General features: G+C 45.0%; 1 protein-coding gene across 1 annotated transcript in view; it reads left to right on the forward strand.

The window, feature by feature from the left end:
- Positions 1–15,045, forward strand: part of LOC115102712 (potassium/sodium hyperpolarization-activated cyclic nucleotide-gated channel 2-like) — a 66,076-nt gene that overhangs the window by 19,005 nt on the left and 32,026 nt on the right. The window contains exon 3 of the mRNA XM_029622943.2: positions 4,133–4,294. Coding sequence (XP_029478803.2) covers positions 4,133–4,294 — 162 coding nt within the window. The remainder of the gene's footprint in view (positions 1–4,132; positions 4,295–15,045) is intronic.

The raw sequence follows: 15,045 nt of genomic DNA on the forward strand, positions 1-15,045 counted from the left end.
TTAACACTGGGGTGATAAATGATCAGATGGTCATGTACAGGTAGAGATATTGGTGTGCAAAAGAGCAGAAAAGTAAATAAATAAATAAATAAAAAACAGTATAAAAACAGTATGGGAATGAGGTAGGTGAAAATGGGTGGGCTATTTACCAATAGACTATGTACAGCTGCAGCGATCGGTTAGCTTCTCGGATAGCTGATGTTTGAAGTTGGTGAGGGAGATAAAAGTCTCCAACTTCAGCGATTTTTGCAGTTCGTTCCAGTCACAGGCAGCAGAGTACTGGAACGAAAGGCGGCCAAATGAGGTGTTGGCTTTAGGGATGATCAGTGAGATACACCTGCTGGAGCGTGTGCTACGGATGGGTGTTGCCATCGTGACCAGTGAACTGAGATAAGGCGGAGCTTTACCTAGCATGGACTTGTAGATGTCCTGGAGCCAGTGGGTCTGGCGACGAATATGTAGCGAGGGCCAGCCGACTAGAGCATACAAGTCGCAGTGGTGGGTGGTATAAGGTGCTTTGGTGACAAAACGGATGGCACTATGATAGACTGCATCCAGTTTGCTGAGTAGAGTGTTGGAAGCCATTTTGTAGATGACATCGCCGAAATCGAGGATCGGTAGGATAGTCAGTTTTACTAGGGTAAGCTTGGCGGCGTGAGTGAAGGAGGCTTTGTTGCGGAATAGAAAGCCGACTCTTGATTTGATTTTCGATTGGAGATGTTTGATGTGAGTCTGGAAGGAGAGTTTGCAGTCTAGCCAGACACCTAGGTACTTATAGATGTCCACATATTCAAGGTCGGAACCATCCAGGGTGGTGATGCTAGTCGGGCATGCGGGTGCAGGCAGCGATCGGTTGAAAAGCATGCATTTGGTTTTACTCGCGTTTAAGAGCAGTTGGAGGCCACGGAAGGAGTGCTGTATGGCATTGAAGCTCGTTTGGAGGTTAGATAGCACAGTGTCCAATGACGGGCCGAAAGTATATAGAATGGTGTCGTCTGCGTAGAGGTGGATCAGGGAATCGCCCGCAGCAAGAGCAACATCATTGATATATACAGAGAAAAGAATCGGCCCGAGAATTGAACCCTGTGGCACCCCCATAGAGACTGCCAGAGGACCGGACAGCATGCCCTCCGATTTGACACACTGAACTCTGTCTGCAAAGTAATTGGTGAACCAGGCAAGGCAGTCATCCGAGAAACCGAGGCTATTGAGTCTGCCCATCAGAATATGGTGATTGACAGAGTCGAAAGCCTTGGCGAGGTCGATGAAGACGGCTGCACAGTACTGTCTTTTATCGATGGCAGAGTTATGAACTGGGGTACAATTATGTACCTACAGTATATCTGTCACGTGTTCTTCCTTTCAGACCTCTAGGTCACCGGGCATGCTCATTATGGCGCACACCTGTCACCATCGTTACGCGTACCTGCGCGTCATCAGACTCACCTGGACTCCATCACTTCCCTGATTACCTTCCCTATTGTGAGGACGTTGGTAAAATAAAAAATGCAGAGTCAGGCGCAGGACACAGTTCTGAGTAATCATCCAAAATTTACTCCAAAATGAGTAAGATTCCAACAAGGAACAAATACAATAATCCCAAGCACGAACAACATTTGCACAAAACAGAGAGGGAAATCAGAGGGTTAAATAAGGAACATAATTAATGGAATGGAAACCAGGTGTGTATGATCAAGACCAAACAAAACGAAAATGAAACATAGATCAGTGGTGTTTAGAAAGCCGGTGATGTCGACCAACGAATGCCGCCCGAAGAAGGAGAGGGACCAACTTCGGCCGAATTCATGACACCTATATATGTCCCTCCCTTTGGTTCCTTCCCCATGCGTTATTGTTTCTGTTTCTGTTTCATGTCTGTTCTGTCACGTTCTGACCTTTATTTCCTTTGTTTTGTCTTTATTTAGTATGGTCAGGGCGTGAGTGGTGGTGGGCAGTCTATGTTTGTTTTTCTATGTTTGGTTTCTGTTTCGGCCTAGTATGGTTCTCAATCAGAGGCAGGTGTCGTTGGTTGTCTCTGATTGAGAATCATACTTAGGTAGCATGGGTTTCACTTTTGAGTGGTGGGTGTTTGTTTCCGTGTGAGTGTTTGTCGCTACACTGTACTGTTTCAGTTTTCGTTGATGCACGTTATTTTGTTTTGTTCTAGTGTTCTGTTGTTTTTTCGTATTAAACATAATGGACACTTACCACGCTGCGCATTGGTCCTCTGATCCTTCTCGCTTGTCCTCCTCCTCCTCAGCGGAGGAATGGCGTTACATGTGCGTTGTTGGTGTTTCTTGTTTTGTATTATGTTGCGTTTATTTATTAAGACACTCTTCCCGACGCTCAGCGCACTCGTTACAATATCTAGAGGTACAAAGGATGACCTAACAGGGTACCACCCCAGTGACAAGTGTTTGTACCCCTTTAGGAACAAAAATAATAATACATCTAACAGTGTGTCTGACCCTTTCCTCCTCAGCCGGTTAACATGTCACTAATCACGAGTTGACCTCTAAGCAGCAGTTGGACTCTTTATAAATAGATGTGATGAAGTGCAGTATTTTGTCAGTTTCCAGCTCATATTAGACACCAACTGTCACAAGGCCTGAAAGGTTAAAGTGGCATTTCGAAATATCAACTGGTGATTCATGTTCAATCACAGCCCTTGCAGAGATACTGTATGAGGACAAAGTCATCGGTCAGTGACTGTGAGTTAGCAATGCACCATACTCTGACTAAACTGCATTTCGTTTTCCAACTTGTATTTTCTTAATACTTCCTCAGGGGTCATTGAAAGGTGATTGTCCTTGCGGTCAGTTTGGTTTCTTGTGCAGAAATACAGATGTATATGTTTTGGTGAATTTAGTCTAGTTGGGCATAGAGAAGCATAGACAGATTTTAGCTGGTCACCCAATGATTTCAGCCATCACACCAAAGTACTAATAGATGGAGGTCTTAAGTGACAACAATGATCATTGGCTGGCTAAAGTGACAACCTTGTGACTGAAGATGATTGATAAGTGAGATGACGTATCAGGAATCCTGATGGTTTCCTGTCCATCACATAGAGAGAGAGTGTGTGTGTTTGTCTGTGCCTACAGACTTGTGTACTGGTATGTGGTAGTGAGTGAGAGACTCCTGTCATGTGTGTTACATCTCTGATTGATGTGTTGTACCTGGCTGTAACAAATGTCTGCTCTGTTCCTGCTGTGTCTGATGGGGAGCTGTCTTTCCTCTCTCATTAATCATGCTTGGTATGGTCCAACGATACAGCAGGCAACATGGTACTGCTGACTAGAGTCTTCTCATTTAATCCTGCTTCTAGGACTTGTCATCTTGATCACTAGAGAATTTTGCATTAAAACTCTTAAGGATCTCTATAGATCAGTGTCCCAACCGTGGAACATTTGAGCTAATGTGCGACAATTTCCCAAGACATAGACATACCTGGTATTGGCAGAAAGCTTAAATTCTTGTCAATCTAACTGCACTGTTACAGTAGCTATTACAGTGAAAGAATACCATGCTATTGTTTGAGGAGAGTGCACAGTTGTGAACTTGAAAGTTATTATTAAACCAATTAGGCACATATGGGAAATCTTGATACAACATTTTGAACAGAAATGCAATGCTTCATTGGACCAGTCTAAAAATTTGAACATACACTGCTGCCATCTAGTGGCTAAATTGCGCCTGGGCTGGAATAATACATTATGGTCTTTCTCTTGCATTTCAAAGATGATGGTGCAATATTTTTTGTATTATCTTTTACCAGATCTAATGTGTTATATTATCCTACATTAATTTCACATTTCCACAAAGTTCAAAGTGTTTCCTTTTCAAATGGTATCAAGAATATGCAGGTCCTGAGCTACAGGCAGTTAGATTTGGGTATGTCATTTTAGGTGAAAATTGAAAAAAAGGGAGGTTTTAAACATGAAATCTCAAATGAAACAGAATTCCGTGACTGTGATTCTGTCTCTCGCTAGCTTTCTCTCTGTCTATTTCTCTCTTTCTCTCTCACTCTCTCTCTTTCTCTATCTCTCTCTTGCACAGACACACACTCACTCACTCACTCGTCCTTTCTCGCGGCTTGAACTAATTCTCTGTTTCTCTATCTCTGTTTCAGATCTTCCATATGACCTATGACCTGGCCAGTGCGGTGATGCGTATCTTCAACCTGATTGGTATGATGCTGCTGCTGTGTCACTGGGATGGCTGTCTACAGTTCCTGGTTCCCATGCTGCAGGACTTCCCCTCAGACTGCTGGGTCTCACTCAACAAGATGGTGGTATGTGTTTGATTCATAACATAATTTACATTCATAAGTAAAACCAGCGAGTAGAGAGGCAATAGGAAACATCAGTCATGAGCCATTCATGAATCCGTTCTTATTCAGAAACAATAAGAATAGTCTCCAACACTTACACAATACACATATCAGTGGTATTTAGTAACCACAGAGGCATTTCATAAGATAGGCTCAACGCTTGCTTTAATACAGATACTCTAGTTGATTTATCGATTGCTCAAAAGACCTTCATCTAATTGCTCTTGATGAAAGCTTCCTGATGAAGGCTTATTGGGAAAACACATCAATGTGTTTTAACTAGAAATCAATCCAATGAGTTGGATTGATTGATGGTTGTTTGAACTGTCTCCTGTTAGAACAGTGAGCCAGACACAGCCAGCAGAGCCATCTAAGGACGAGCAAGGGAAAGCCCTCTCGTTCGCTCACCGGGGTGGGGTGATGACAGGAAAGATTAAAGGGGTGAAATGGGAATGTGTCCGGACAGCTGGCTCCTTTGTTCCTGTCTCTCTTCTCTGAGAGATAAAAGCCCGCTGTTTATACACTCTTAGAAAAAAGGGTTCCAAAAGGGTTCTTTGGTTGTCCCCATAGGAGAACCCTTTTTGGTTCCAAGTAGAACTCTTTTGGGTTCCATGTAGAACCAACCCTCTGTGGAAAGGGATTTACATGGAACCTAAAAGGTTTCTACCTGGAACCAAAAGGGTTCTCCTATGGGGACAGTCGAAGAACCATTTTAGGTTAAATAGAACCTTTCTTTTCAAGAGTGTAGGTCCGTCCGTCAGCTCAGCCTTTTACAGACCCATGGAAAACTGCCCTGTCTCCCAGGCCCTAGCCACGAGGCACAGCTCTAAATGGGGTTTTAAACGGATCGGGTTCTGTTCCTCTGCCGCCATTGGGCCTGTAAATCTCGTACATTTTCTGTTAGTTAAAATTTTTCCTGCAGGGAAGATGTTGAAGTGTGTTCCTTTTTATGAACGTACAGAACTAATACCCCATCAAATGAGTCCCCCGGTGGGCCTTAAGCAATGAGAAGAGAAAACAAGTATTTTCCTTTCATCCAAGTTGTGAAGGAACGAATCTTGGTTTGTGATGTTCGATTGAATTATGCTAGACTGTTATCTGTGCTGTGTTTTCATCTGTTTGATGTTTAAAATCAGGTCAGTTGATTGAGAAAGGTGATTACGACTTTGGCTCTTGCTTCCCAATCTTACAACCTTGTGAAGTATTGCAGGGTTCAGGTGAGGGGTCAAGTGACCAGAATAGATATTAGTTGATTGACCAGGTAACCATAATCTGAAAGGCTTGTTTGGGAAAGGCTTGTTTGAGAATGTGATGAGAACAGTGAGGATCATGTGGATCGGCCAGGACACTCTCTCTAATGAAAGGTTCAGAACATCACATCCCTCCTGTCAGGAGCGTTATTGTCAGTTCCCATAATTTTGATGTCAGACTGTAATAAACCTGCAATAACCTTCTCTGCCAGATACTTAATGTCATTCATATGACAACCCAACACATGCATTCTGACTGGCCACCTCAAAGCAAAAACTCAGTTTACCCTTCTATGATAGACAATTAGGGGTCCTGAGGACTGTTGTATACTGTATAAACTCCCACATGATACTCTCTCCCACCCTGACAGCTAGCCTAGCTCTGGCAGGCCGTTGACTCCCCCCGCGTAGTATAACCAAGGCCAGGATCTCTCCAGAGGGCTGTCACTCTTTAGCGAACGGCCCAGGTTGGCAGGATGCAGTGTTCCCGAGGCTACCTGAGACCTCCCTCCTATTGAGTGGCTGGCTACTCGTAATATTATCCACTGTGTAGCAGCCAGGACATCCATCATCACTACTAGACCTACACACGCTAAAGTACAGGCCAGTGGAGGTGACAGGAGGGCACACAGGCAGTAACTCATGGAGGGCGAGGTGAGGCAGATGGGGGCAAGGACGGACGGGTTGTAACCCTTTTGAAGAGTATAAACTGCCTGTTCCCTTCTTTGTTGAATGGATGACGTCACATAAGGCTAATAACTCAATCATAGAGCTGTAGAATTCCAAAATACACAATCTAGAACCTAAAGGGGTTCTTTGGTTGTCCCCATAGGAGAACAATAGCAATTACCATGGCAATTAAGCATCGATTCTTGAACATTTTAAATAGACGAATGTTACAACCACCAGGGAACGCTAATCAATTCTAGTCCGTTCTATCAATTTTAATTCTATGTTGGGAGGGATTGTGGATTAACAGTGAGAGATAGTTTGTTTTTCCTCAGCAGAGAGAAAGAGCCATGCGTCACAGGAGTGAAGGGGCTAAATGGATAATGATATAGCGGCAGCAGCAGCAAACAGACAGTCAGGCTTTCAGAACTGTAATTATTGGTGTTGATTAAACACTACCGTAAAGAACAGATGTGCTTAATTGAAACGACTGGCCAAGAAATAGAGGCTCTTGTGTACCTTTACAAAAACTGCTTCCTTGAGACGTCAGTCTCTGCCACAGGAGACTGGTGAATGGAGGAAGGCTCCTAATGGCTTGAATAGATTAATGGAATGGCATCAAACACATGGAAACCATATGTTTGATACCTTTCCATTTATTCCATACCAGCCATTACAATGAGCCCGTCCTCCGATTTAAAGTAACACCAGCCACCACTTCCCTCTATGTGCGTTACTGCATATACAATAACTAGTCTATCCCACACGGCAAAAACTAGTTGAATAAACATTGTTTCCACATAATTTCAACGTCCAAAACCTATGTGATGACATTGAATCAATGTGGAAAACTGATTGGATTTGCAAGAAAACATAAGGGCATTTCATATTTTTAACCTAAATCCAATGATGGTGAGATTTATTTATTTCACATTGAATAACAACTCAACCAAATGTAAATCAAAACTAGATATTGAGCGGATGTCTGTGCCTAGTGGGATTGGACTAGTATGCAGTATCAGGGTGGGCTAAAGTGAGTTTCAGAGTCCGTATCCAACGCTGCATAATTAACTGTGATCAGACCCCCAACAAGTACCGAGTGGAAACAGTCATTTGAAATCAGTGAAGGATTTAGATATGAGTTTGTTGTCACTGTCTGAGAGAGAGGCAAGACAAAGGAAGAGATCATATCTAGCCCCATTAGCTGGTCTTGGTTTTGAGTGTGTGAATAATTCCACCGAAGTCATATGTTCCTGCATGTACAGCAGGGGGTGTATTGGTGGCTATGTGACAGTGCAAGGGGTTTTACACTGTCTAGGGCAGCGTTTCCCAGACTCGGTCCTTGGGACCGCAAGGGTTGCACGTTTTGTTTTTTGAATCAACTGTGTAGTACTAGGGCAAAATACTAAATGTTCACCCCTTGGGGTCTGGAAAACACTGCCTATACCGGACCTCCTAGACCAATGATTTAAAGGCAAAGGAGACAGATGCGCAGTGAAAACAAAGAGGCTTTTATTAAGAAAAGGCTAATTAAATCCTGGCTCTTTCAGAGCTCTACAGGGTCTGATGTTAAATGTAGAAAACAAAACAAAGTCAACAGGACTAGCCAACAGCTTAAACTCTGCTAATCATATCAGTCCTAGCAATACCTCGTGTGACGTGTGCTCTACCCCAAAATGAGCGCTGCACACCTTTAAATCTTTAGGCTGTCAATTAGAGGGCTGCCACTCTCATTAAGGGAACAGCGTTCAGCTGGAGCTTGTTCCCCTAGCCCTGCTGTACCACAAGCCAATACATTCTAACATATGGAGAACTAGGGTTTGCCAGAAAACAACATATTGAAACTAACAGCAACATGGGAACAAACAACTCTGTAGATTTTGTATAGACTATGTATATGATAAAGGGCATATTGGCAAGCAAATTAATCATATAAAGAGAAAGGTTAGCTAAGCTTCTACCACATTGCATGTGGAGTTCAGTAGTCCCATGTTATAATAATAGTGTCTCTCTGGCCTTATCTACTGTACTGTTCCTCTGTGGAACCCAAGTAACCCTATTAGACATATCCATCAGAGCTGCTGTTTCCCTTCCAAAAAAAGGCTTTATGAGAAAAGACTGACGCCATACAAACGGATCCAGACTCCCACACTAGACCCCATCATCATCGAGGCAGAGATAGATAAAAAAGAAAAAAAGGATGCCACTCTTCCTCTGGTGCTGGGAATGAATGGGCTCGGAAAAGAGGATGTCTGGCCTTCTGCTCACAGATTAAACAAATATATTACAATGTTGTGTTCTCCTCCCAGTGGTTTTGATGGAGGGAGACCGATGAGGCATGAGGGGGGGGGGGCAGAAAGAGAGCTAGAGAGATGGCCTGGCTGTCTCTGTCTGTGGCTGGTCACTATAAATTCAGTCAAGCTAGTGTAATAGAGCCTGCGGCTGCAGACAGGGTTGGACTGTCGGCTTCATAACGTGCTGTACTATATCTGCTGATATTTGCTCAGCTTATCGCTCCCCAACTACACGTGTTGATTGTCTCTCGTTGGTTCTCTTTCTTTACGTGCCTATTATGGTCAAGCAAAGCCCTGGCCCCCTTTTTGTTCTGAGAAAGGGAAAATAAATGACAATGTGCCAGCGCAAAGCAAACATACATCTCTGTGTTCTGGGTTCTTTTGTTTGCCTGTGTTGGCTGTGACCCAGTTCCTTTGCGGTGAGGTTGACTGTTTTAAAATATATATATTTTTCACCTTTATTTAACCAGTTAGGCCAGTTGAGAACAAGTTCTCATTTACAACTGCGACCTGGCCAAGATAAAGCAAAAACAGAGTTACAAATGGAATAAACAAACACACAGTCAATAACACAATAGGAAACATCTATATACAGTGTGTGCATATTAGGTAAGATTAGGGAGGTAAGGCAATAAATAGACCGTAGTGGCGAAGTAATTACAATTTAGCAATTAAACACTGCTGTGATAGATGTGCAGAAGATGAATGTGCAAGTAGAGATACTGCGCTGCAAAGGAGCAAATAAATAAATACAATATGGGGATGAGCTAGTTGGATGGGCTATTTACAGATGGGCTATGTACAGGTGCAATGATCTGTGAGATGCTCTGACAGCTGATGCTTAAAGTTAGTGAGGGAGATATGAGTCTCCAGCTTCAGTGATTTTTGCAATTCATTCCAGTCATTGGCAGCAGAGAACTGGAAAGAAAGGCAGCCAAAGGTAGGAATAGGCTTTGGGGTTGACCAGTGAAATATACCTGCTGGAGCGCGTGCTACAGGTGGGTGCTGCAATGGTGACCAGTGAGCTGAGATAAGGTAGGGGCTACCTAGCAAAGACTTATAGATGACCTGGAGCTAGTGAGTTTGGCGACGAATATGAAGCAAGGGCCAGCCAACGAGCGCATACAGGTCGCTGTGGTGGGTAGTATATGGGGCTTTGGTAACAAAACGGATGGCACTGTGATAGACTGCATCCAATTTGCTGAGTAGTGTGTTGGAGGCTATTTTGTAAATGACATCGCTGAAGTCAAGGATCGGTAGGATAGTCAGTTTTACAAGGGTATGTTTGGCAGCATGAGTGAAGGATGCTTAGCTGCGAAATAGGAAGCCGATTCTAGATTTAATTTTGGATTGGAGGTGCTTAATGTGAGTCTGAAAGGAGAGTTTACAGTCTAAACAGACACCTAGGTATTTGTATTGTCCATATATTTCTAAGTCAGAACCGTCCAGAGTAGTGATGCTGGATGGGCGGGCAGGTGTGGGCAGAGATCGGTTGAAGAGCATGCATTTAGTTGTACTTGCATTTAAGAGCAGTTGGAGGCCATAGAAAGAGAGTTGTATGGCATTGAAGCTCGTTTGGAGGTTAGTTAACACAGTGTCCAAAGAGGGCCAGAAGTTTACAGAATGGTGTCGTCTGCGTACAGGTGGATCGGAGAATCACCAGCAGCAAGAGCGACATCATTGATGTATACAGAGAAAAGAGTCAGCCAGAGAATTGAACCCTGTGGCAGCACCATAGAGACTGCCAGAGGTCCGGACAACAGGCCCTCCAATTTGACACACCGAAATCTGTCTGAGAAGTAGTTGGTGAAACAGGCGAGGCAGTCATTTGAGAAACCAAGGCTGTACAGTCTGCCGATAAGAATGTGGTGATTGACAGAGTCGAAAACCTTGGCCAGGTCGATGAAGACGGCTACACAGTATTGTCTTTTATCGGTGGCGGTTATGATATTGTTTAGGACCTTGAGCGGGGCTGAGGTGACCAGCTCAGAAACCAGATTGCATACCGGAGAAGGTACGGTGGGATTCGAAATGGTCGGGGGACCTGTTTGTTAATTTGGCTTTCGAAGACCTTAGAATGGCAGGGTAGGATGGAAAAAGGTCTGTAACAGTTTGGGTCTAGAGTGTCTCCCCCTTTGAAGAGGGGGATGACCACGGCAGCTTTCCAATCTTTGGGGATCTCAGACGATATGAAAGACAGGTTGAACAGGCTAGTAATAGGGGTTGCAACAATTGCGGTGGATACTTTTAGAAATAGAGGGTCCAGATTGTCTAGCCCAGCTGATTTGTAGGGGTCCAGATTTTGCAACTCTTTCAGAACGTCAAGATATCTGGATTTGGGTGTAGGAAAAGCTGCAAGTTGCTGTGGGGGGTGCAGGGCTGTTGACCGAGGTAGGGGTAGCCAGGTGGAAAACATGGCCAGCCATAGAAAATTGCTTATTGAAATTCTCAATTATCGTGGAGTTTTCGGTGGTGACAGTTTTTCCTAGCCTCAGTGCAGTGGGCAGCTGGGAGAAGGTGCTTTTATTCTCCGTGGACTTTACAGTGTCCCAGAACTTTTGGGAGTTTGTGCTACAGGATCCAAATTGCTGTTTGAAAAAGTTAGCCTTTGCTTTCCTAACTGCCTGTGTATATTGGTTCCTAACTTCCCTGAATAGTTGCATATTGCGGGGGCTATTCGTTGTTAATGCAGTACGCCACAGGATATTTTTGTGCTGGTCAAGGGCAGTCAGGTCTGGAGGGAACCAAGGGCTAAATCTGTTCCTGGTTCAAATTTTTTGAATGGGGCATGCTTATTTAAGATGGTGAGGAAAGCACTTTTTTAAAGAATAACCAGGCATCCTCTACTGACGGAATGAGGTCAATATCCTTCCAGGATACCCGGGCCAGGTCGATTAGAAAGGCCTGCTCGCTGAAATATTTTAGGGAGCATTTGACAGTGATGAGGATTGGTCGTTTGACCACAGACCCATTACGGACGCAGGAAATGAGGCAGTGATCGCTGAGATCCTGGTTGAAAAAGCAGAGGTGTGTTTAGAGGGCAGGTTGGTCAGTATGATATCTGTGAGGGTGCCCGTGTTTACGGATTTGGGGTTGTACCTGATAGGTTCATTGATAATTTGTATGAGATTGAGGGCATCTAGCTTAGATTGTAGGATGGCCGGGGTGTTAAGCATGTCCCAGTTTGGGTCACCTAACAGTACGAGATCTGAATATAGATGGGGGGGGGGCAATCAATTCACATCTGGTGTCCAGGGCACAGCTGGGGGCAGAAGGTGGTCTATAACAAGCGGCAATGGTGAGAGACTTGCTTCTGAAAAGGTGGATTTTTAGTAGAAGTAAAGTAGAAGCTCAAATTGTTTGGGCACAGACCTGGATAGTATGACAGAACTCTGCAGGCTATCTCTGCAGTAGATTGCAACTCCGCCCCCTTTGGCAGTTATGTCTTGTCAGAAAATGTTATAGTTAGGAATGGAAATTTCAGGATTTTTGGTTGCCTTCCTAAGCCAGGATTCAGACACGGCTAGGACATCCGGGGTATCAGAGTGTGCTAAAGCAGTGAATTAAACAAACTTAGGGATGAGGTTTCTAAATCAAATCAAATCAAATTTTATTTGTCACTTACACATGGTTAGCAGATGTTAGTGCGAGTGTAGCGAAATGCTTGTGCTTCTAGTTCCGACAATGCAGTAATAACCAACAAGTAATCTAACTAACAATTCCAAAACTACTGTCTTATACACAGTGTAAGGGGATAAAGAATATGTACATAAGGATATATGAATGAGTGATGGTACAGGGCAGCATACAGTAGATGGTATCGAGTACAGTATATACATATGAGATGAGTATGTAGACAAAGTAAACAAAGTGGCATAGTTAAAGTGGCTAGTGATACATGTATTACATAAGGATGCAGTCGATGATGTAGAGTACAGTATATACGTATGCATATGAGATGAATAATGTAGGGTAAGTAACATTATATAAGGTAGCATTGTTTAAAGTGGCTAGTGATATATTTACATCAATTCCCATTATTAAAGTGGCTGGAGTTGGGTCAGTGTCAATGTCAGTGTGTTGGCAGCAGCCACTCAATGTTAGTGGTGGCTGTTTAACAGTCTGATGGCCTTGAGATAGAAGCTGTTTTTCAGTCTCTCGGTCCCAGCTTTGATGCACCTGTACTGACCTCGCCTTTTGGATGATAGCGGGGTGAACAGGCAGTGGCTCGGGTGGTTGATGTCCTTGATGATCTTTATGGCCTTCCTGTAACATCGGGTGGTGTAGGTGTCCTGGAGGGCAGGTAGTTTGCCCCCGGTGATGCGTTGTGCAGACCTCACTACCCTCTGGAGAGCCTTACGGTTGAGGGCGGAGCAGTTGCCGTATCAGGCGGTGATACAGCCCGCCAGGATGCTCTCGATTGTGCATCTGTAGAAGTTTGTGAGTGCTTTTGGTGACAAGCCGAATTTCTTCAGCCTCCTGAGGTTGAAGAGGCGCTGCTGCGCCTTCTTCACGACGCTGTCTGTGTGAGTGGACCAATTCAGTTTGTCTGTGATGTGTATGCCGAGGAACTTAACTTGCTACCCTCTCCACTACTGTTCCATCGATGTGGATAGGGGGGTGTTCCCTCTGCTGTTTCCCGAAGTCCACAATCATCTCCTTAGTTTTGTTGACGTTGAGTGTGAGGTTATTTTCCTGACACCACACTCCGAGGGCCCTCACCTCCTCCCTGTAGGCCGTCTCGTTGTTGTTGGTAATCAAGCCTACCACTGTTGTGTCGTCCGCAAACTTGATGATTGAGTTGGAGGCGTGCGCGGCCACGCAGTCGTGGGTGAACAGGGAGTACAGGAGAGGGCTCAGAACGCACCCTTGTGGGGCCCCCGAGTTGAGGATCAGCGGGGAGGAGATGTTGTTGCCTACCCTCACCACCTGGGGGCGGCCCGTCAGGAAGTCCAGTACCCAGTTGCACAGGGCGGGGTCGAGACCCAGGGTCTCGAGCTTGATGACGAGCTTGGAGGGTACTATGGTGTTGAATGCCGAGCTGTAGTCGATGAACAGCATTCTCACATAGGTATTCCTCTTGTCCAGATGGGTTAGGGCAGTGTGCAGTGTGGTTGACATTGCATCGTCTGTGGACCTATTTGGGCGGTAAGCAAATTGGAGTGGGTCTAGGGTGTCAGGTAGGGTGGAGGTGATATGGTCCTTGACTAGTCTCTCAAAGCACTTCATGATGACGGAAGTGAGTGCTTACGGGGCGGTAGTCGTTTAGCTCAGTTACCTTAGCTTTCTTGGGAACAGGAACAATGGTGGCCCTCTTGAAGCATGTGGGAACAGCAGACTGGTATAGGGATTGATTGAATATGTCCATAAACACACCGGCCAGCTGGTCTGCGCATGCTCTGAGGGCGCGGCTGGGGATGCCGTCTGGGCCTGCAGCCTTGCGAGGGTTAACACGTTTAAATGTCTTACTCACCTCGGCTGCAGTGAAGGAGAGACCGCATGTTTTCGTTGCAGGCCGTGTCAGTGGCACTGTATTGTCCTCAAAGCGGGCAAAAAAGTTATTTAGTCTGCCTGGGAGCAAGACATCCTGGTCCGTGACTGGGCTGGGTTTCTTCTTGTAGTCCGTGATTGACTGTAGACCCTGCCACATGCCTCTTGTGTCTGAGCCGTTGAATTGAGATTCTACTTTGTCTCTGTACTGACGCTTAGCTTGTTTGATAGCCTTGCGGAGGGAATAGCTGCACTGTTTGTATTCGGTCATGTTACCAGACACCTTGCCCTGATTAAAAGCAGTGGTTCGCGCTTTCAGTTTCACGCGAATGCTGCCATCAATCCACGGTTTCTGGTTAGGGAATGTTTTTATCGTTGCTATGGGAACGACATCTTCAACGCACGTTCTAATGAACTCGCACACCGAATCAGCGTATTCGTCAATATTGTTATCTGACGCAATACGAAACATGTCCCAGTCCACGTGATGGAAGCAGTCTTGGAGTGTGGAGTCAGCTTGGTCGGACCAGCGTTGGACAGACCTCAGCGTGGGAGCCTCTTGTTTAAGTTTCTGTCTGTAGGCAGGGATCAACAAAATGGAGTCGTGGTCAGCTTTTCCGAAAGGGGGGCGGGGCAGGGCCTTATATGCGTCGTGGAAGTTAGAGTAACAATGATCCAGGGTTTTACCACCCCTGGTTGCGCAATCGATATGCTGATAAAATTTAGGGAGTCTTGTGTTAACATGCATGAAACCAAGGCTTTTACGGTTACAGAAGTCAACAAATGAGAGGGAATGGGAGTGGAGTTAGGCGCTGCAGGCCCTGGATTAACCTCTACATCACCAGAGGAACAGAGGAGGGGTAGGATAGGGTACGGCTAAAGGGTATAAGAACTGGTCGTCTAGTGCGTTCAGAACAGAGAGTAAAAGGAGCAGGCTTCTGGGCACGGAAGAATAGATTCAAGGCATAATGTACAGACAAGGGTATGGTAGGACGTGAATACAGTGGAG

The sequence above is a fragment of the Oncorhynchus nerka genome, linkage group LG20 (genome assembly GCF_034236695.1).
Source record: "Oncorhynchus nerka isolate Pitt River linkage group LG20, Oner_Uvic_2.0, whole genome shotgun sequence".
Lineage (NCBI taxonomy): Eukaryota > Metazoa > Chordata > Actinopteri > Salmoniformes > Salmonidae > Oncorhynchus > Oncorhynchus nerka.